This window comes from Artibeus jamaicensis, unplaced genomic scaffold, assembly GCF_021234435.1.
Source record: "Artibeus jamaicensis isolate MK-2021 breed Jamaican fruit bat unplaced genomic scaffold, CSHL_Jam_final contig_889, whole genome shotgun sequence".
NCBI classification, from domain to species: Eukaryota; Metazoa; Chordata; class Mammalia; order Chiroptera; family Phyllostomidae; genus Artibeus; species Artibeus jamaicensis.
In genome coordinates, this window is record NW_026522005.1 from 3,162,748 (window position 1) to 3,186,563 (window position 23,816).

Consider the following 23,816-nt stretch of genomic DNA (forward strand, 5'->3'; position numbering starts at 1 on the left):
AGGAGGGCCAGCTCAAGAGTGTTAGAATGTACGGGAATGGGGGAGGGGTGGAGGAACAGGGGTTTGCTCCGGATTGGGTGTGGTCAGGAAGTGGGGATAATTCTTTGATCATGTATTCAATACCTTAATAAAGCTCATCTGGGACAGATGAGAGCAGCAAGTGGCTCAGATTTGGTGGGAGAGTGGGGTGTTTGGCATTTTGTGGTTCGCAGTGACCTTGTTTTTGTCTATGCTTAATTATGAAGCTGTCGTATTGTTTCACTTCACGATGGTCACAGGGTGACCTTGCCTGAGCTCGGTGTTCTGCGAGATGATGTCCCACCAGCAAACACCGTGGCTCAACCATGCGGACCACATGGCAGGCTAGCCATTGATACTTATTTTTGTTCTCTGGGCTTTGGGGTAGCAGAGATGGAAAAATAGGCAGTTATAACTTTTCAGGGTTTTCAAACAAGTTATTATGAGGGTGGCAAGGGGACCGACAGAATGAGTTTATTCACACTGGTTTTGCAAGTCGCTACAAAATATTTTATTTACCCTCTTGTATAAGAAATACGCAATTTTCACCTAGGAGGTGAGTTCTCCAGGTGAAGAGCCTGGGCTAGCTGAGAAGGTAGGAAGGCACACTCTCCCGCTTTTCCTGTGTTTATTTTCAGTTGTCTCGGCATAGAATGTTTTGTCAGGTAAGGTCAATTAAGAGAGACTCAGAAACACAAATACAGTTGAGTTGGTACAAAGGACTTGGTTAAATATAGAAATGGTGGCTTTGACCATCAAATTATTTTGCTTCCAGCCAAGTCAAATCTAAGTCCCAGTTTTCTTCTGGAACCTCAGTACTTCATCAAGGAGGTAAGAACAAAATAGGGTTTCACCCGCATCCCAAGTGCCCAACTTCCTGTGAAGGGTTTCTTGGAGTTCCACGCGCTCGACTCTCCTCTGCACACTCACTCTGGGGGAAAGAAAGTGAGGGACGCACGTGTGCAACTTACAACGTGAGCATGATGCCCGAGGCCGTTGACACTTTATTATGAATCACTGCCTGGGAGAGGAGCACAAAATTAGGAATCTTCGTCACAGAATCGAATGTCATTTCTGACTCTGGTGTCCCATAACCAAAACAAAGTTGTTTTTCATTTCTTTGTAAGCTCTCTGTGTGCTCTGTGTAGAGCACTGTTGAAACATAAGGAACCCCATACAGGAAACACAGGTTGATAAGCCAATAAAACAATTAGTCACACAGCTTAAAAGCTCTCATGTCTGATTATTTCTAATTATTTGTAATAATGTAAAGAAATTGTTTAGATGTTTGATTCATAAAATCTACTGTTAAGGCTTTCACTGTTCTGGCTGTTTTAATGTGAGAATTAAGAGGGAAGATGCTCAGGTCCTTTGCTGCAACGCAGCAGACTTACGTCTTGTTTGAAAAGCTGCGTCCTCACAAGAAGGAGCTACAAGGCACGCTCAGACAACAGTGAAAGCAGGCAGGGAGCGTGGAGCTCCAGGAGTGGATCCGAGAGTGAAAAAACAAAAAACCAGAACAGTCCCACTTTATCTAACAGTGCCCATCTGAGACAACGCCCATCTGCCCAGGAAGACCCAGGCCAAATACCAAACTGCCAAACTGTGATGAATTCCCCACCCCACCCTACCCCACACACAATAGCCACAATTTAAATCTTTCCCCTAGATCTACTTTTTCCCCTGAAACGAAAAACCTGAACAGGGCCCCACCTGCTTCCCTATTTTACCCCCCAGCTCCAATCACAATGCCGTGCGTGTAATAGATGCTACCTCACTTAAAAACCTGTCCACTGGAGATGTCCCTCGGACAAGTCTCAGTGGTCTGGAGTATTATCCCCACAGTCAAATGTTCCTTCAGGAGAAAAACTCTTAGCAAATATTTTTTCTTTGGAAATGCGAGACTTTGTTAAAGGGATTTGAAACTTCACTAAAGAGAGCCAGAGGAAAATTCTTAGAAATAGAAAATGGTTCTCATTCCCCAGAAATTGTCACTGGTGGTGACAGGCCTCACCACCACTGGACAGATGAACATGAGGCGGCCTAGAAAAACATTGTCTTGAGGACCTTCCCTCCCACAGCTTCATGGTGGATACAAGTAACTTCCCCAGCAAACCTCTGTTCCAAGCTCAGTCAGGTCCAACTGGAGACCAGCTATAGAGTGAAGGGCCTTAGCTTCACCGATTGTCCCAAGACACAATGGATGGAAACAGAGAGACGTCCTGCTCTCGGTCTATGGGTTTATATTTCCATAACTGGGCCCAAACAAATGTGCGAGATGACAGACAACCCACTACCCACCCGTGGGCCCCGAGTGCCCAGATGGGGGAAAAAGCTCTGGGCGTGTTCACACAAAGCTTGACTCCTGGAGGCCACACTGTGAGACCACGGGACATGAACCCACACCTGCGCCCCTTTGGCAGGCCAGTGCAGCAAGTGAAGTGCACCCAGGTGGGGTCCCCCGCAGCTCAAAACCCGCCCACAGCCTGGGCCTGGCCACCAGCACGGCACTCCTACTCCTTCCTAGACACCAGGGGTCACAGAGCTGGAGGCCACGGCCTTCTCCGGGGAACAGATCTTTTATTTCATAATTGGTAGACCGTATATGCAAAGCCCCAGCCAAGTAACTCACTGTTATACATAACTACCTACCCTAGTTTCTTTCCTCCAGTCATATGCTCAATTGGCTAGTCCCCAGATACAGATTTCTGCATTAATTCTTTTGGTCTTTTCACTCAAAATAGTAGTAAGCTATCTCCGGAACACTGACTCTATCAACTTTGACAGTAGCATTGTCTTTACGTATTACAATGACTAGAATGTTTACATTTCCACTGCTTTGAAATTAAGTCTGGAACAATTACCTACGGATGAGAGTTACCAATGACTCACATTTTTATAAAAAGGCTTTTAAGTCCATGTGTATAACATTACCCGGATATAATTCTCTAGGAAGAGAATTCCTATGTATTTATTTATTTATTTAGCAAACAATTTTAGAGGCAAGGTGTTAAACTGATTGAAATTTCACAAGATTGACATTATTGCTTAAAGTGCTTGAATTGGTTACATTTTTAAAAATTAAGGTACAGATTATTTTAAATAAAAACTAAATTTTTTTTAGCAACAAAGTCATATGAGTGCCACACACATACAGTAACTATTTTGACTACACAGAAATGGAAGCCCAAAATAAATTAATGTAATACTGAAAAACAGAAATTTAATTAGGCGGAAAAGTAGGAGTAATTTTCCCTGACCCATGCCATTTCCATGAGTGAATCACAATAGTGCTGGAAAACGCCTTGACCATCTGACAGCAAACGAGGGCAGAACATTTAGTGCACAATATTTTAATACATGTGAATATACAAAGTCGATCAAAATGCAATGTGTAAAGATAAAGTCCATCTGTAATAAAGTTACACTCCGATATCTAAAATAAGTCCTCAGCTCCATTTAGAACATAGCTCATCGTTAGACATGCCCATGAAATGAAGGGTGTCCACGGAAATATATGCGCAGGGACCTTTTCTTTCATTTTCCCCCTATTTCATCTGAAATCCAAAATATACCAGGCTATAAAACCACATACAACCGGCTTCCCATTCACACCAACCTCCTCATGCTGTTCCAGGGCACCTCACACAGCCTCGGAATGGAACACGCATCACCTCCCAGGACCGGTGTCTGCGTTTACTGAAGTTCACCTTTACACAGACGGCGTGTTAGCATACTGTGCCACAATCTAGAGGCTAAACTACTAATAACCCATAAAGCAAATACTGGCTGGGCCAAAAAGTTCGTTTTTTGTTTTGTTTTTTTTTCCATCAGATGACTCCAGTAGCACTTAACTGTCTTTAACTTCATTTGAAACAATTTTGTTAGATTGCATTGTGGCAGCTGTCATCTCATTGTGGGTTTTTTAGAAAAACTCATCAAAATTCGTGAATTTTTGGTAGCCATTTTAATATTGAAGATGGAAGAAAATAAGCAACATTTTTGGCATATTATGCTTCATTATTTCAAAAAAGGCAAAAACACAACTGAAATGCAACAAAAGATTTGTGCAGTGTATGAAGAAGGTGCTGTGACTGATCAAGTGTGTCAAAAGTGGTTTGTGAAGTTTTGTGCTGGCGATTTCTCGCTGGACCTTGTTCCATAGTCAGGCAGACCAGCTGAAGTTGATAGCCATTGAATCAAGACCAATCAAATTGAAAACAATCTATGTTATACAATGCAGAAGACAGCTGACATACTCAAAATATCCAAGTCAAAAAAGCTTCTGGTGAACATGAAAAATGTGTCTCTTATTTTATGGAAAAAACTAAACGATCTTTTTGGCCAACCCAATATTTCTTCTCTTTTTTAAAGTGTAAAACACTGTAACTTATTTAAAACACCCAGCAGTTAAGAAAAAAAAATACAGTGGACCTCACTCCTGCCAGAACCTGACAAACAGAAACACGGGCCATCTGCGGGAACAGTGCTGAGCCTTGTGCCGTGGCTGACCTCAGAACGGCCTCGCATGTCCCACGCCAGTCTCGGCTTTGTGTGATGAGTAAAGGATGCGAAATTAAAGTGTTTGCATGCTACGTCTCCATATAAAGTGAAACGACTGGGGAGAAATGTAGCTGCCTAGTGTTTGTTTCATTAATGGAGGGGGCAGAGGGAAGAAATGACCAGACAGCTCTCAAGTGTAAAACAGCTGATGGAGTGTCGGAGGCAAAGTGCACGTTGGTCGTTTTCCAATCTTCGGTTCCTGCGTCGCCCAACGGAATCTACGGCTCTGCATTTAGATGTTACTGACACAGGCTACCCAATGACACATTTTTTCCTAATAAATTAGCTTCAAGAGTTTTTTCAAAGATAATTTTAATAGTTTTTCTTATGAATCAGTTCCAAATATATTAGATATCAACCATCATTTTTTTTAAACTTTGCGACCTGCCATCAAATATCTGGGTTATATATATATGGTACAAACAGTTCCCTATCTCGACCACCTTCCCTTGGAAACTGTCTCTCCTTAAAAAGAATAAAAACTCACCTTCCGGTAAGTGATCACTGCACATGTGTTATGGAGGAAAAAACAAGACAAAAATATTTATAAATATGAATTGGCCTCTAAACAAGGCAAGGTATATTTTTGTCACTCGTATAAAATAACGTGAAGATCACCCTGTTTTGTCTTCTCCAGTGACAAGTAAGACATTTCACTTCAAGCGTGAACCAATGAAGTGTTGGCATGCTTACTTAAGTTCTGAGCAATAAACAGTTCAAGGTATTTCAGAAAGAAGAAATCCAGTTTTCATCTAGATAAAGTGCTACGCTCTTAGTTGTTGCAAAATGGCCATTAACATTTTCAATTTCCCGTTTAGTTCACATTATGCCAAACGTCCGCATATTTGTTCACTGATTTATTAGGTAACAAAATAAAGTGTTCACAGTATATCATAGTGTATGGAAGTCCACTGACTTCCCAGAGAAAGGTGTACGACTCATAGTATTTGTAGGAAACCAAAAACCAGCTCGACAGCAAAACACCATGTTGACCCTTTTAACAAAAGGTACCAATACTCAAATGACCTAATAAATACATATGTAACAAAAGTGAAAAAAGTAATAGTAACTATGGTGAGATGAGGTTCTTCCAAAAAACTCCATCTTGTCAAGCATTCTAGGAGCCTGAGCCAAAGTACGCTGCCGCGCAGGTCCTTCCTCCCCCCGCCCGTGGACACTTCCTCGGAGCCACCTTCGCACCCAGCTAACGGCAGCCTTTCTTCAGGCTCCATGCGAGCCCGGGGACTGGCCAGTGCCTCGGTAAACATACCGAAATGTTTGAGAGTGAACAGCTGTACAACGCGGCTGACTGTAGTCAAGGTGCTGTGCCTCCGTCCTTCCGGAAGAAGCGTGGTGTTGGCACTGACCAGCTACAGACGGCTGTGTCGGAGGCCATCACCAAGGTGTCCCCCTGCCGTGACCACAGGCTGCACAGTGCCGGCAGGTCTGGGAAGGTGCCCTGGAAAGCTCAGCCGTGCCAGAGAGGCTCGACACCACTCACAGGACCTTACAGAAGCAAGTGTCACTAAAAACAAACAGCAAAGAGTTATTTTCCTGAAACATGGTTTTGGTAAAAAGGTAAGAAAAGGGACTGTTTACTCCCCCACAAAAGCTTCCTCCTCTTGGCTTTGCCTGCCCTGAGCTCCCAACCTTCTTTGCCCCCCGCCCCGCCCCCAGGGAATGGCCAGGTGAGCGCAGCCCTGGGCCCGGGCTAAACCCCACGTGCCACCTGGGGGACGAGTTTAGTATTGAGGTTACTCATTTTTAAACAATTTCACTCACACGAACTTAAAGCTATAGTTGCAGCCCTAGAGGGTGAATGTCTACCCAAATCTTCTGTCCTTCGGTCAGAGGAGAGGCAGAGGAGCTACAAACGGGCAGCCATGTTTCCAGGGACCAGTTAAAGGAATGCATTGAAAAGAGACCCTGGAAACCATTCAGGAAGGTCAGCAAAGACCCAAAAGAGACTGCAGACATTCTAGGAAATAAACGTCATTCTAATTCAGCCAGTGGCATAGCATTGACCCAATCCTAAAATTAGTGACTGTTATTCATATAAATCTTTCTACAATCGGATTGCAGTTAACTCTACCTCAGACTAAAATAAAACCACGAGCAGTGCTGTGTGTAAAAAACAAAGGGAGAGAGAGTCTAACACAGCCAGACCAGGGAGACTCGGAGGGCCGCCTCTGGGGGCCGCCAGGGAAGGAGGGAGTCTGCAGAGAGACCAGACGGCGTGCGGGGGACACCTCCCCCACGCGTGTGAGTCTCGAGGGTCTTCAGTTATTCTCTGGACTGATAGAATAAAATATATCCAGATTCTGAGTTTTTTGATATATCTGATGTCAGGCCATAGAATTCTTCAATAGCTTGGGCATCTATTTTCTACAAGAAAAGAGAAACAAAACAACAGATCTGGTCAACATGGTTACTGGGAGGAGGACAGGAAAACTAATGGAATGCACAAGAACAACGTAAGACACGCCGCTGGCTATAAAATTCCAGTTGGGAACGCTCAGTAGCGATGGGTATTTCCACAGATCTGGCAGAGACAGGGTAACAGAAACTGTGACTCTCCGGGAAAGGAGGCCGCCCGTCCACCCATCAGCAGCCACGTGTGGGCACTCTTTGAAGAAGCCAGGACTTCTGTCCTTCCGACGGACAACTGGCGAGTTTGGGGGACGACCCCGATGCTTTCTTTCCCTCTCGTTTTGCCCTCGTGGGCTAGAGCAGGCCACACCTCTCAGTGCTGCACGCTCTCCAGCCAGTACTGCTTCACAGCAAGACCACCATGTGGCATACTCTGGTGTGTATAAAGATTTCCAGGTCCAACAGACTGAAAAATTATTTTTTAAATAATAACCAATACAAGAAAAATATGGTAATTTTAACAGAACCTCCAAGTTTATTATTTGGTCTGCACCAGAGAGGCTCCAATCAGATTAAGCAACAGAACTCACAAATAAATATGATTTAACGTGGCATAAAAATCCCACGTCTGTGGCTGATCAGTTAACAAAAGCACAGTATTGAGCCCACAATCACATCCAACCTCCCTGCACAGAGCATGGGAACAGTAGAATTTGAGTTTTGAGAGAAATCTAAGTTATTTTAATATCAGATTATGGGAGAACAGGCCTATCTTAGAAAATGTCCACACCTACACATTCCCCAAATACCACCCCATGCCCCCTACCGTAGAACGCTCTGCATACCCACACCCTCCCCCACTGCAGAACCCCCTGCACACCCGCCCCTCCCCCACTGCAGAACACCCTGCACACCCACCCCCTCCCCCACTGTAGAACACCCTGCACACCCACCCCTCCCCCACTGCAGAACACCCTGCACACCCGCCCCTCCCCCACTGCAGAACCCCCCTGCATACCCACCCCTCCCCCACTGCAGAACACCCTGCACACCCGCCCCTCCCCCACTGCAGAACACCCTGCACACCCACCCCCTCCCCCACTGTAGAACACCCTGCACACCCACCCCCTCCCCCACTGCAGAACCCCCTGCACACCCACCCCTCCCCCACTGCAGAACACCCTGCATACCCACCCCTTCCCCCACTGTAGAACACCCTGCACACCCACCCCCTCCCCCACTGTAGAACCCCCTGCACACCCACCCCTCCCCCACTGCAGAACACCCTGCACACCCACCCCTCCCCCACTGCAGAACACCCTGCACACCCACCCCTCCCCCACTGCAGAACACCCTGCACACCCACCTCTACAATGTCGTCGTCAAACAAAAGCCAGAAGCCGTGACTTTTCACAATAGTAATATAATGCCCGCGATTAGGGCCGCTGGAAAAGAACAAAGAAAAGGGAAATAACCAAGTTAACTAAGACTGACTTCTTTATAAAACTCTAGGTCATTGCCTGTAAGTGGCAATTCACTAGGAAAAAGCTTTCACCAAGACAGAGAACGTGGCAGAGGCGTGTCCACGACCACACTCGTCTGACCCGTTCGCCCTGGAGCGCCGAGCACCTGAAGTTAACAAATGATCACTGTATACCTGGCACTGTATGTGCCAGATCCTACTCTGGCTGTCAGGGGACAGAGCGGTGAATAGAACCAAGTCCCACTTTGGGGGGAGGGTATTAAATAGGCAATAAACGAAGTAACATGAAAGTGCGTTTCCAACGGTGCTAAGAGCCACGAAGGACAGAGCAGATGGAGACAAAGAGAGTGTAGAGGGAGGGTATGACTCGGTCTGGAGTGATGAAAGCCTCTCTGACAACATGCGATTTGAGCAAAAGGAAACTTCCCTGAGGGCAATGATGTGTGGGGGGGGTGTCGATAAGCCAAGGAACTCTATTAGATGGAAGTTTCAGAAACAGGGTAGCAAGGGTGAAGGTCTTGGGGGCGTAGTTCTTGCCGTGTTCGCAGAGGAGTAAGGAGGTGGAGCTGAGTGAGCCAGGGAGGGTGCGGGGAGGAGGCCAGGGGGGAATGGGGTACTGCGGTTAGGATTTTGGACTTTGCTGTGAGTGAGCCAGGAAGACCCAGGGAAATTCTGAGGAATGACATGATCTGATTTAAGTTTCAGAAAGGTGTTAATAATTCACAATGTATAATAACAAGCACTAATATAAAAAGGTACACACGACACAATAATAGAAAAAGAACTACACAGCTGCTGCTGTGTAGTAAGGTTTGTACAAACGAGAGGACATTAATCTTAAATTTAGAGTTTTGTGTTTGTTTTTTTTTCCCCAAGGCATCATTTGAAGCCAAAGGCTGGATCTGCCTGCTTGCTTTCTTTAAATATAGGATGACCCACCCTGAGTGGCTCCTGCCTTTCTCCACCCCAGTCCCGCCACGCTTCCCCCTGAGCGCCAGCCCTCTGGTCTCCAGTTTTCACACACACCGCCCCTCCCAGGTTGGGCGTTTGCACCTGGTGTGACTGTCTGAAACCATCCCCTCCCTTGAAGGCAGGTACCTCCCCTTGCTCTCTTATCGCCCTGTTCACTCCTCAGAGCACGAATCAAAGTCATAAATCACGGTGTGGTTTGGTTTTGGTCGTAGCAGGCTGCGGTGTTCACTAGTTCATTGCCTTTCCCACCAGCTCCTCAGCTTCATGAGGGCAGAGCCCCTGTCCTGCTCACTGCTGTGCTGTCAGAACCTGCCCCAGAACCCACAAAACAGGGCTTCAAAAAATACTTGTAGCGGAAATCAGTGTGCCCACTGCAAATGTGGGCCGGGGGATCCTGGAATGAAGGAAAGGGCTTAGCGCCCCAACTTCAGAGCTTTCCAGGGCCCTCAGCCAGCCTGGCTCCATGACCAGAATAACCACGCCTCTGGCGGGGAAGAATTTAAAGAATCTCAGGGAGCAGCATGCACGACTTGGCACCACTCGTCCTTGCTGCCGGGGCGGCTCTGACCCTGTGTCCCCATTACAGAAGCTGACTGTTCCAGAGCCCAACACCCTGCTTTGCCCCACAGTCTGTGGGGTCTCTGCCTTGCCCTCACCAGCGCTCCCAGGGGTTAGAGCTGGCACACACAGAGGCCCACACTGAAAACCCATCCACACCCTACACAACTGAGCGCTTCTGTGTCCCCACCACCTGTCCGCACTGCCTGCCTCAGCCACGACGCCCTGCAGGGACCAGGCTCTGCCTCCGCACAACCTGCTCCTCCCAGCCACTGGTCCCTCCGGTGGTCCTGGCTGGCTTCCAGATCACTGGACCCCTGGGTGCTTTCAAAGAATAACTGCTACAACTATTCAAGGGAAACACAAAGCTGGCTTATAAGTGGCTGACAAATGCGACCCACTGAGAACATAAAATATTCAGCGATGTAAAGTTAACATGTGCAGGACAAAATGGGATGCTTCTGCTGGGAGCCACTGTTCCTGACACCACCCACCCCAGGGCAGGGCGACAGGAACATCAGGCCACTCCCCACGTGAAACTGTGCGCCCTCTTGGTAAGGTCCGTCCACCACGACCAATCCCGGCAGGTGGAGAGGAAAAGACACCTGCCCTGTGGCATGTCCCAATCTTAAACCTGTGAGGGCGGGGCAAACCTGGGCGGACACAAACCCAACCCCAGGTGAGCAGGAGGAGAATGAAGGGGAATTTTCCACAGACTTCCCCACACTCAGACATCTCCAAATTACGGGACAATAAGTGTTCGGTCAGCGGACTCTGGGACACCCTGCTCTCCCACGCCCCGGGGCCCGCCCTCTCACTCCCTGCTCGGTCTATGTGCTCCTCCCAGTGCTAGGGAAAGGCTGAGATGTACACAAAGAATTTCTTAAAGGTGCGTTTCCAATCATTCAAAATGCCAAGAAATCAACTCTGATCCACTACCTCCAGTCTTTATTCATACACCTCACGATACTTGCGAAATCACATAATAGTAACCTGGCTTTTTAAAAATTAAAATCATAGCATAAGCATTTATGCATCCATGTTGTTTCAAACTCTTCCCAAGCATTATTTATAACCCATGGAGATTTAGTATTTCCCTTATGATAGAACATTTAGGTAATTCATTATAATGCCATCTGTTTCATTTTATTTTCTGTGCACATGTATGTATATTTATATGTATTCTGAGACAGAGCATAAACAAGAACTTGGAAGAGATTCCCCCAAGTCCCCTTACTGCTGAGTCTCAGCCCAGGAAAGGGCTGGCTGGGTCTGTTCAGCACAGGGACGACCCTGAGGCTTCGCCCGCGCGGCCCGGCCGCCCTTACCTGCCACAGTGAACCACCACGGCGACCAGGTCGTACATGCGGTCCAGGTTCACGGCGTCGCTGGAGGTGTTGAAGAGCCGGAGCTCCAGTGGGAAGACCACCCGGTAGGAGAGCTTGGTGTACCTGTGGAGCTGCTCCATGTACTTGAACCGCTTCAGGTGCAGGGCCAAAATCATGGGCAGCTTTTTTACTCTCATCCTAAGTAATCGGGAAATGGAAAGTCAATTGTGCCCAGCCCGTTAGGAGATCAGAACCCACTGCTGCCTGCACAGACGAGAGCAGGAGGGTCGAACCAACTGCAAGCAACCAAAGCCCTCACAGGAATAAGAGCAGGCTGGCTTATTTAGAGAGGACTTATCCTACGTCCTCCGTGACCTGGAGCACAGTCAGGGGGAGAAAAGCTGCAACAGCAGGGGTCTGTCTGGTCAACAGAGACATTCCAGAATCTCTGTATCAGTAAAACTAGGATGCCAACCGCTGTCACGGCCCTCAGCCCCCCAGGAAGGAGCAGTGCTTGGACCATCCCCCCCACGCCTTCCTGAGATCAAGGAGAGGACGGTAAGAGCTCTTGGGAAAAGGAAGTTGGGGCAAGGACAAGCAGAAGAGTGCGGTCCGGCCTTCCAGGTTCTGAGGACCAGCGGGGAGCTCCACTTGATCTTAGCCAAAAGGCCGAGAAGCGAGAAGCGGTAACAGGGAGCTGCAGACACTGCAAACCACCGGCATCAGCAAAGCCAATGCGCTGGGCTCACTCTCACACTCCCTTTGTGCCCTTGAGCAAGTCATTTCCTTCTCCGGTTCTCACTTCTCCCATTCACAGAAGGCAGGGGTTGGCTCAGGGCTGTGTTTCCCTAACCAGGCTCACTGCAGCCCGGGGGACGCTAACACACTGTGGGGTTTCTGTGGGACGATGCCACCTCTGCTTTGACGATGCCACCTCTGCTTTGACGATGCCACCTCTGCTTTGACGATGCCACCTCTGCTTTGGCGCTCCTCCCTACAGGAAAGGGACCGTTCTCTCATTTGATCCATTTCTCAAACTTACATAAACACGGAAACCTTTTATCACTACGATGACCCTTAATATTCCCTAATAAAAAGTCACAAAGACAACAAGTTTACAAAGTTTACTAGATTAGGGAATCTTCCAGGACCCCCGGTCTAGGAGTGCCCTGACCTACTGTAAATTCTTCTCCACTTGTGCACATTTCAATGCATATTATTTGAAAAGAACAAATTTTAAAAGAATATTATTTAGGAATCTATTAAGGTAAGACCTTGTTCATAACAATAACCAAAATAACAACAGCAGAAACATATGAATTATGGGGAACCACGTATTTTGTAGGAACATATGACATTTTAATGACCTTCAGAGCTGAACGGAAAACCCCTTCATGCCACGAAAGAAGGCCTGGGCTGGCCTCAGGCTGACTCAGAGTCCACGGCTGGGCGCAGAGGTGAGGTCCCCTGACTACCGATGAGAGCTACCTACCCACCGCCTCCACTCCGCCTGCCGCCCGGACTAAACTGCTGTACGTTTAGACGCAGCACGACGCGCGTGTCGGAGGGGGCTGGGCGGAGAGGTCACTTCGCCCCCAGCTATGGGCCCCTGAGGGTTCAGATGGCAGTAATGAGTTACTGTGAACATTCCACAACCACGGGCGGGGCAAATTTAACTCACAGGAAGGCCTCACGGGATAACTGAAGTGTCAAGTTTCTTGGCTTCTAGGGGGGCTCACAGGGAATCACGGGTTATCTGTTTGTCCAAGAGTCTAACTGGCTGCGTGGCGCTGGGAAGAACACGGGCAACCTTGGGTCCCACGTCTGTTCAGAACGCGGAACCTTCCTTATCACCTGTCCATATAACTGATGCGCTATTGCTTTCTTCGTGATCTGTTATTAAATAACTAATTGTTCAACCTCTTCTATCTTCTAAATAAGGAAGTCCCAACGTGTAGGCAACACTAACCATGCGACTTGGTGACAGCTGTGTGAGGCACTATGCTAAGTCCTTTTTGTAATGTCCCTTGAACCCCAAGGTGGCAGTGATTACACTTGGTCACCACCTGCCTACCCGGCACACTACTGGGCACACAGTAGCACTCAAAAAGTATTTGTTGAGTGAACGCACAAATGAACCAATGAGCAAACAACCGGAGGCGGACGACGTTCCAAGGTAGGCCGGCATTCGCACCCCGGTTTTTACAGTGTGGAGGTGGCTGACTTCTCCCAGACGACCTGGCTATGAGCCTGTGCGACTTGGACTCAACGCCCCATCCGTCAGGCTCCACGGGCAGGCTCCTCCGCGGGACACAAAAACACCCTCTTAAGCTAAACCCCTCTCGCACCTTTTCTGGGCCTCCTGTTTGCTGCAGCAGGTTTCGCAATAGTACTTCTGCTCACTGCACAGTGTTTCTGTGTTGCTGAAGTCTCTGCAGAGAGAAATGTTTACAACTTAAAAAGAAGGCCACATTGTGCTTGGGACGGACGCTGCGTTCTGAACGCTCTGACCGGCGGGGTCATTTCTGAGCGAGTGGGGGGAAGAAGTAACGAGCAAAGCTCCTCCCGGCGAGTCGGCCGTCCGCCACTGTGGGAGCCTGTCTGCTGGACCGGACTGTGACTCCCCTGGGAGAGGTTGTCAGGTACAGCCTTACCTAACGGGACACAGACAGAGGTTTCCAACGGGCTCAGGAAAAACTCGGGGCTTAACAGAGAAAGCCTGTCAGTTGGAGGCATAAATAATAGTAGAAAAATACTAACTATCATAAAGGCCCACTGTAAAGCTGGGTCCAAAAAAGGTCAAGCACGTAAAATACAAGGTGGCATTATTATACAATTAGTGAAAACAGTATGTGTCGGGTGGTCTGTATTTTCCAAGAGCACAGCAGTGAAGACAGTGGACATCAACCATACACAGCTGCCCTACACTGAACCAAGAAAGCCCCACCCGCTCAGGAGAGGACTGCTCCCCACGACCCCTGGCTCCCCACTCCTGCCCCCTGTATGTGAACTCCAGCCTGCCTCCTTTTGAGAACAAATGTTGCTGTGATGTTATATCTGTATCTGCCTTATCGCCTACTCATAGTTTTCATTTTTAAATGTCACGGCGTGTCATTCTGGTCTGGTCATTGAGATTCTACTTAACTTTCCTGCGGTACGACTTCCAAGGCTGAAGAGAACGTGGAGACATGACAACAGCCCAGACTCTCGAAAAGGTCTGTGACATTTCCTTATGCAGAGGGAATGTCCCAGCGCCAGAATGATCCCATTTTATTAAATCGAAGAACGCCATCACAGAACTTACCAAGAAAAAACACAGTTTGTCCATTAAATCCCCAAATGTCTACCAACAGTACTGGGGACCGGGTGCTGGAGACTCGTGGAGCGCACGGAACCCGTGCTCACACAGCTCGGTCCACCACAGACACGTGCAAGGGAGCCACGCACGACGTTTATGTGCTCAGGGCAGGGTGAACGTAAATCACTCTGCACACCTGATCCCCCTGCCGAAAACCCTCCAGCAGTTCCAGGCACTTGTGAGTAAGATCCAAATCCCATGCCGCAGTGAACAGGCCGGCCCCCTGCAGGCCCCTGGCTGCCCTCCTGACCTCGTCCCCTTCCCTGCCCAGCTTCGCTCTGCCCCAGCCACACAGGCCAGTCTTCCCTGTATCTCACCATCAGCAGGCTCCCTGTCTCTGGGCACTTGCAGATGCCGTCTCTGCGCACTGATAATTCCTTTCCAGATGTTTCCATGTTGGCTCCACTCACGCAGAGCTCAGCGTAAATGTCACCTCTTGAGAGAAGATTTCCCTGTCCACTTCCTCTGAACCCACCCACGCCCTCGCCCGTCGCTGTCATTTACTCCCGAGCGCTCACTCACTGCTACCTGAAACCATCCTGCTATTCACTGACTACTTGCCTCCCTTCTAGGTCTGCTAGAGCCCCAGCGCTGAGAACAGACCCAACGCCCGGCAGCGCTCAATAATACGTGTCAGCTGATGGAATGAATGAAGACAGAGGCAGGCACGTGTACTGGGTCCGGGGGAAAGCCCAGGGGGATGAGAAATGAACTTGAACTGGGGTACTTCAGGACGTTTCCCAAGGGGCGATACCCGAGTCGGGTTCTCAGAGAGGGAAAGTGTGCCAGGCGGACAGGAGGCACGGACAGCAGACGGAGGGAACACCACAGTGGGGCACAGAGGTACAGGGTGCACGCTTCTCAGGAGCTGGCATGGACTCCCACTAACCAGTCTCAGCAAGGAAAAGACACAATCAGATTGTGCTTTTTGAAAACACCATTTCTGGCAGCACCATGGGAGGAGAATTGGAGGGGGTCAAAAGGTAAGGAAACAATCTTAGAAAGCAATTATACTCCATCCCCGGAATTCAAGTGCTTGGTGCATAATACAGTCTTAAATGTAGCTGAATGAATACGGGATGACTCTTCAGTAAAGTAATAAGGTGAAAGCAGTCTTCAGCCTGCGGAGAATCACTGGGAGGCATGAGGTGGAGGCCGGGAAGGGGGAGAGGTGAGCACGGGTGATGGTGGGGAGCCACACCCTTGGTGGTCTACAGCACAGACAAACCCCTCTGCTCAGCTACAGAACCAGAATAACCACGACCAGCAGAACAATTAGTAGGAATTAATACTTTCTATTTAATTTCTCAAAGATAGTTTTCTGAAGCATTTATAAACCCAGATAGGTAGAAATACAGCAGAAGTTAGACCTGATTTAAGGAACAAATTTACAAATAACCACTACCCTGCCGAGCCCCAGCTGCCTCAGAGCTTGATGCCCTGAGAGACAAGGTGCAGCTTTTAGGGGTCTGGGAGCTGAGAAGTGGAAAATAAGACTAAGTCAGGAAAGGGGGGTGACCCCAGCAGGAAACCCCGAGGCTGACCAGTCTGTCAGCTGATACTGCATAACTGTTGGAACCACAGCAGATGACAAAGGCTGAGGGAACTTTTCAAGAAGAAAATTAAAGGGAAAGGAGAGAGTAGCGATGTCTTTCCAATGCTCAGGATAAATGACTAAAGCAGAGAAGAGGTTAGAGAAAAAGCACAAATTTCTTGTATTTCTTTCAAGAAGAGTCACAGTGGGAATAAAGCACTTTTAAAAAATACATTTGGGGAACAAATCTAATATAAAATTCACCCCCTTTACAAAGAAAGAAAACTATAAAACCTTATGGGAATGTATACAAAAAATCTTGAAAAATGGAAAAAAAGATTATGTTCATGGATGGGAAGGCTATGTATCGTAAAAAGAGTGCTCATGTCCAAGTTAATGTCTATATTTGGCACATTTTTTAATTAAAATCTTTTTTCCACTCAACACAACAGTTTAAAAACTGATTTCACAAATTTCTCAAGTGGATGCTTCCCGATCATTTCCATGTTGTGACCAGAGAAAATGACGCTGCATAGCCAGGAGCTGCAGTAAATGGACACGGCCGCTCCTGCAGGTCTGCCCAGTCTCTAAGGGGCACAGGGGCGGATACGCCCGCGACCCGTCTGCCATGGCATGCCCGCAGGCCAGCTCTGTTGTAGAATCTACAGCGGTGGTTCTCCTGGCTGTTCGTTAGAATCAGCTGGGGAACTTCCCAAACAATTTCCATCTCCACCTCCCACCCGCAGCCCCATCGTTCACATCAGAATCTCTGCAGGTGGCACCCGGGCACTCACTCTTGTTCTTAAAGCTTTGTCCCAGGTGGTTCCGACATGCTGTCCGGGCCCAGAGCCACCATTCCCAATGCTCTGCGAATATTCACACGCATCCGAATCTCCATGTCAAAATGCCGATTCTGACTCATTGCTGCATTCCTTCTCGGGGGAAACCTGAGATGCTACAGTTCTAAGGTGACGCAAGGTGATGCCAGGTGATGTCGATGGTGCTGGTCCCAGAGCCCCTGCTGGAGGGGCAAAGATCTAGAGTTGTGGTCCCTAAACTGTGGCCCCGTCAGAATCACCCAGGAAATGGACAGAGGCCCGGGATCCCTGAAGTTGAACAGGGTCTGGGCCTCGATTCTTACCCACGTGACACACACCACAGTTTGAAAGCCATGGACTAGCATGTCAGAAAAGACGTAAAAAAGAAAGCTGTGAGGAAGACTTGTGCGTCAGGTATCAGAAAACACGACGTAACAGCAATCGAAACGGAAGCACAGGTCAGAACAAGAGAACAGAAAAACGAATCGAAATGTGTTGGGAGAGATATATATGTATAGATATAATCTTTGAACAAAAGAAGTTCTGCACAATAAGTAGAAAACGAATTTAAAAAAATACGATTCATTTTCAAAACAGAGTTTGAGGAGAGTTACAAGGCTACCTCCCTCCTGATCCTGGCACTGGGAGAACGAGAATTTGAAACCGGAGGGAGACAGAGAAGCCGGTGGCTTCCGAGCAGAGGGGAGGGACTAAGGCACTAAAGTGAAGACCAAATACACAGAAAAGACCACATAAGAATAACTTCACGTATTTTACGTTTGTGCCTGAGGCCATTCCTTAACTCTTCAAAAGAAAAAAGCTTACTCAGTACCCTCTCATGGTACAGAGGGCTCACCGCTGAAGGCACTGAGATTTCAAATGCCAGAGTCACAGCTCGGCGAGCACGGGAGGCTGCATTCTGAACCTCTCTGCCTCTTCTCCCATCGTCTCCCTGGGACAGAAGTTCACTGAACACACCCTGTAAATGATCACCGAAAACCATTCTGGAAGGAGCAGGCAGAAATCTGACATTTAAATTCCACAATCTTAGCTTCACTTTGCAACTTTTTTCATCATCGAGTGAAAGATAGAAATATCACATCAGAAGAGGTATGCAGACATGATGTCACAGAAGAAACTTCAGAATCCTCATTTTAAAATAAACTTTCAAGAACACAAGCCAAATCAAACCATGAAAAGGGTCACAGAGATGGCAATCACTCCTCTCGCCCTCTGTCTCGGGCAGAACGAGTGAAGGGGGATCGGCTGGCACCCAGCAGCCCCTGGCCCTCTCTCCTGCTCATACTCTCCTGGGAGAGGTGAGGTGTTAGGTGTGTGTGAGGGCAGGGATATGTAAGCCGCTCAAGGTCTAGTTTAAGGATGATATAAAACAAGGATGGGTAGGCACTTCAAGAACACCAGCCTGGATAGTCCAGGCAGATGAGAACCTCACATTGTTTAAGAGGGACTCCGAGGCTATTTCATGCTCACCCATCCGTCCCAGCTCGAACATCTCCCAGTGCCTCTAGCCTGCCTTCTCACATATGCGTGGCCAGTACACACATTTCTCCAGTGAAAAAAAAATGAAACCATAAATCTGGCTTACATTTCTCTACAACAAGGCTCTCAAAGGTTGATATTTTGACTAACAATTAACCTTTTACCTGGCTGGCCTCATAGCCAAGGCCACGGCTAACTGCCCTGTGGAGCAGCCCAGATAATGCTTCGACGGGAGGGGAAGCAGCCAACCTCCCTAACCTACTACACGCTTCCTAACTGCCCTTCTCAAAGAAGGCGTATGGACAAATACCTCCCCCCTGTGCCCTCACCTGTGACCAAGGCTGGCACAACCTCGCCTGTTCCTACTCCCTGGGATCACAAAATCCTCGGGAAATAAAAAATGGCCGCTTCTCACAGGAAGATTAGAAACCCTCACCATAAAGGCAGCCATTCAGAGAAAAAAGAGGCCACCGGGCTTATGAAACAGTTTTTAAACAAAGAGATAACAAACTTGTCCTAGACCCCTGAACGCAAGGCATTTGGAGACAAGGGTTGATGAGCCAAACCAGCAGGAAGTGCTGAGGTACCAGCCTATCACCGCAGTGTTGAACAAGGGGTGCGGGTGGGGGGTCAGACTCCTGGGAAATGGGAGAGCCATCCACCCCCATCCCACATGACACATTACACCCGGATGAGCCAAGCTCTTCCACATTGGAGCTGGTCCCTTCGCCCTGGAAGACGACGTGCCTACAGTCACTCACCATAACAAGTCCCTTTAATCTACGTCTGCTAACATGTTCCAGGTCACCTACACTCCTGAAAGAGCAGCGCTGCCACTCTGCTCCTCTGATAAAAACCGACGGCGCCTGGTTCCGACACCGCAAAGTGTCTCTGAGCTGCACTGCCCTGGGCAACGGGAGGCCCACCTGCCCGCTGGCCCCGCCCGGGCACCCGCACCCTTCACACCTGTCCAGCCCCCTTCAAAGCACCGACACCGTCTGTGGATCCCACCGAACGCAAGCGCTACGCGAGGGGTCTCTGGTGCTCCACGCCCGGTGTCCAGAGCAGGGCCAGGCTGACTATAGCACTCACAACCTCTTAATGAAAACAGGAGAAGGGAGTGAGGAGGAGAAAAGGACACCGTGTCTTTCTATCCATTTTGAGCACAATTTACAGATGCTATACCGTGGGCAGGACTTGGTATGCCCAAGTCCGGGCATACGAAGGCTCCTGGCCTACTCTGAACCCTAATGAGGAGAAAATTTTCCCATGAATTATCTCCTTCAACGCTGGAAGTCTGAGGAAAAGGCAATTTCCCCAATAGTTCTCAGCTCAAAAGTGCATGAGCAGATCACCTTAGAAAAGAAAGGAATGCAGGCATCTATAGAATTTGTTAACCTAATTGTGTAATTGATTGTGTGTGTCTGTGTGAGAGAGGAAAGTCTCTTTATTACATCTGTATTCAAGATTAAAAACTTGTTTCTGAACTTAATGACTAATGGCTTCCACTTGATCCTCTCTTCTTAGCAGGACTCTTCTCCAGAACACACGCACTTATTTTTAATCCTTCTCGGAAAAGGAGGAGTAGAAAAACAGGATTACATTGGTTTAAAAGAAAGGAAGATTATTTCCTGGGGAAATAGGGGCTATTCCCCCCCGCCCCCGCCCCACTTATTTACTAGCCTGATCAAAAGCCCTGACCACAGTCAGAATTCATGAGGTTACCTTAGACAGTGGGTAATAGAAGTATTCTGCTCCACATCGACAGAAAGATCAAGAAAATCTTCATCTTTGCTACTAACCTGAAGCAAAAAAAAAAGAAGTATTAGACATGAAATAAACAAGGGACCTCTACCTTAAACACTCAGAGGTAACAATGACCACAACTGCAGTGAAAGTTCACTGCAAACACACAAAGTTCACTTTGTACATTCGCTGTAATCAGACTACCTTGAAAACAACCCAATCTACAGAAAATCCCCAATTTTCAATTTAATCATCTCTATCCCAGCTGTGATTCAGGACTTTTAGTACTTAAAACTCCACCAGATTCCTACTCCTCTCTAGTCTTTCCCCCACTGTTCCAAAGTAGTAAGTATCAGGCAGATATCCACATATACAGCTCTGATTGGCGGAATGATAAAAATGAAAATGGAAAAACGACAAGAGACGCAGACGACCTACTACTCAGGTGCTCACCCCTTCATTAACTTGCCCGCACTTTCTGCCAGGCCCTTGGAATCACTCCCTTCCTCCTGCGTCTGGTCACTCAGTGAGTGGCCAGGGAGCCTCATGTGCCACAGGCTGGAGAGTCATACTAGCGACCCACGCAGCTGTCCTTTCATACATGGTGGCCATCGTTTGCGGAGCCCTGTGCTGTCTGTGATAGTGAGTGGACCCAGGGCTGGCCCGGCGCCTGGGCTCATGCAGGCCCACCGTGCCATGGACCACTCTCAGCTGAGCTGGTTCACTGGCCCGGGCTATTGCTCAGCCTTGCTCAGCTCGCAAGACACCAGTTCTGGGCTCCTACTTGCTGCAGCTCACCCACTAAGTGCTTACACTCCAGCAGTTCACCAGCAAGCCTGGCGTTTTACTGTCTTGGGAGTGAGAGGGGTGAGATGTTCCTGCAACAACTTTGAGGTGCTGCTCAGTCAATTGGCAACAAGATGAAAATCACGCTCTTCTTTAAATGTGAAAATTACTCTGTGACCCAATACTCCACTGCTAGGAAATTATCTAAAAAATATTCAGAGATACAAATACCACCTCCTATTAGAAGCACACGCAAGAATATGTACCGAGGCAGACTGTGCAGCCCCACACCTTCCCTCTACCTGTATAAAGTGGATGACGAATGCCCAGTTACTGAGCCTTTCCGTACCTCAGTTTCCTCATCTGTAAAGTGAGGACAGGAACAGTATCTATTTCATAAGGCTGTTTTAAGGATGATATAAATAATACCTGTAAAGTGCTTCCAGAAGTAAGCACTCAACAAACCATGGAAGGGCAGAAAACTTTAAATGATCTAAAATGGTCAAAAAGTTGGAAAGCGTTTAGGGTATCATATTACAGAGTTGGCTATATAGTGGTATAAATTAATTCCAACTTTATATTTAAAAAGGCCTCTACACAGGGGTGAACAAGACTGTGACTATACAAAACAGGGGTTACAACTGTGACCATGCAAAACAGTTCATTCTTATATTATTTATTAATGTGCTATTCTCCATACGAACAACTGTAAAGCTACCTTTGCCCACCCCTGTTTATACACACCCCTTATCTCTATTATCCTAATTTAATTTTTTGTGGCACTTTTTCCTGCCCTGGTATAATGCACAAAAGGCCCCAAATCTTCCCCAATGCCGCTGCTGGCTCTTCTGCCACACGACCTCTTGGATCGCAGGAGCCCTTGATTCCGACCGAGTTCAGCCACGCGACTTGCTTTGGCCAGTGGAATGTCAGAAGGCACCTTATAAGCAGGGGCTCGAATAAGCACTTGTGAGATCGCTCCCTTGCCTTTCTGTCATCACCATGACAAGGACGGGCCCAGGCTGGCCCACTGCACCCAGGAAGAAGACGAGAGACCCACGGAGCAGAGCTGTTCTCACAGAGGTGCCCAGCCGAGCCCAGCCCAGAGCCAAGCCCCAGCTGGCCTGCAGACACACGAGCGAGCCAGATGAAGTACAAACACACAAGCTCAGCCACATCCACAGTTGCATGAATCCTTATAAATCAGAGTGATCTATGTCTCAGACGTTTGGGGCAGTTTGTAACAAAGCAACGGATCACCAGCACGACCACGGCAGGCCCCTGAATAATGTGTTGCTCTTCGCTGTTTCCTTATGACATTGATGAGACACCCCAGGAACTTCACTCTCGCTTATGTCAATCAGCCTATTGGTAAACCTGGTTTCCTTATACATTGAGTCACTTAAAGTCACGGACCCTATAAATGACGTCAAATGAGGACGTACTGTATTTAACATTATAGATATTTTATTTTTATTTGTTGGTACTGTCCGTGTCCCCCATACTAAAATGAAAGTTCAAGAGACTGGCTTCGATAATGAATGAGATCCTGGCATTTCAATTTGCCTCCAGAAAACATTAAACTGGGATCATTTTACACTAAGCACAGCTACCTGAAGGCTCTGGAGAGCGAACACAAACAGGCGGATGGGAGCCTGCACTCAGAGGAGAACTACACAGAACGAGCTCACGTTTTCACAGCCCACAGGTAGGGATCTGGGGGGGGGGGGGGCAGGGAATGTAGCCCTTCTGGGCTAGGAGAGAAAAAACAGAATCTGAGAAACTGTGTCCACCGGCAACAAAGGGGAAGAAATCGAAGAGCATACCCCGACTCTGCCTGCCTGCCCACTGTGGCTGCGCACACTCGGAGAACGATCACAGCGGCTCTGCTGGAGACAGAGGCCTGACCTCACTCACGCTGCTGCCCGAGAAACGGAGTTTGCAGCTGGAGTCCAACTGAGACAGGCGCCTGCTAAACCAGAGAAACTCTCTACTCACTGAAGAAAAATACCAACTCAGGAGTCTCAGATGTAACCTTCTCAGTATCCTAGATACAGTGTAAACATACAACATGTGAAGAAGCAGGGAAATGGGAGACATGTCTACAATAACACTGCTGAGACCAGTGCTGGGATGACCCAGATGTTAGAACTGGCAAAAACAGATTTTAAAGAAGCCACGACAACTGTTTTCAGTAAAGTAAAATATACTTACAATAAACCAAAAAAGAAATCTCAGCAGAGAAATAGAAACAATATTTTAAAAGAAGAGAATCAAAAGGAAATTCCAAAACTGAAAAATTAATGCCCTGGATGGATTTCATAGCAAAGTGGGAATGGCAGAGGAAAGAGCAAGCAGACTCGAAGATGTATCAACAGAAATTACCCAGTGAGAAGAATAAAGGTAAAAAAAGACTTAAGTAAAAATTAACAGATACTCAGAGACCTGTTAGATAATTTTATATATGTAATTGGAGTCCCAGAGGAGAGGGGAAAGAACCAGGCAGAAAAGGGCTGAATATCTCCTAAATTTGGTGGAAGACAGACATTTACAGATTTCAAGATACTCAACAAACACCAAGAAGGATAAATACAAAGAGGGCCAGCCAAGGTGCATCACAGTCAAACTGCTGAAAGCCAAAGGTAAAAAGAAAACCTTATAAACATCTAGAGAAAAATAATACATTACAAGAGAATGATTTGATTGGAAACCAATCTCTCATCAGGAATCACGGAGGCCGGAAGACAGCAGAACCACTTCTTCAATGTACTAAAAGAAAGAA

At 47.7% G+C, this 23,816-nt stretch overlaps 1 protein-coding gene across 1 annotated transcript in view; it reads right to left on the minus strand.

Annotated features, from left to right (window-relative positions):
• Positions 1–1,681: 1,681 nt before the first annotated feature.
• USP46 (ubiquitin specific peptidase 46) overlaps positions 1,682–23,816 on the minus strand; it is a 59,054-nt gene continuing 36,919 nt past the window's right edge. Inside the window, exons 5-9 of the mRNA XM_037134682.2 lie at positions 20,228–20,304; positions 13,641–13,724; positions 11,293–11,490; positions 8,318–8,396; positions 1,682–6,966 (exon numbers count right to left, since the gene is read on the minus strand). Coding sequence (XP_036990577.1) covers positions 6,865–6,966; positions 8,318–8,396; positions 11,293–11,490; positions 13,641–13,724; positions 20,228–20,304 — 540 coding nt within the window. The 3' untranslated portion in view covers positions 1,682–6,864. The remainder of the gene's footprint in view (positions 6,967–8,317; positions 8,397–11,292; positions 11,491–13,640; positions 13,725–20,227; positions 20,305–23,816) is intronic.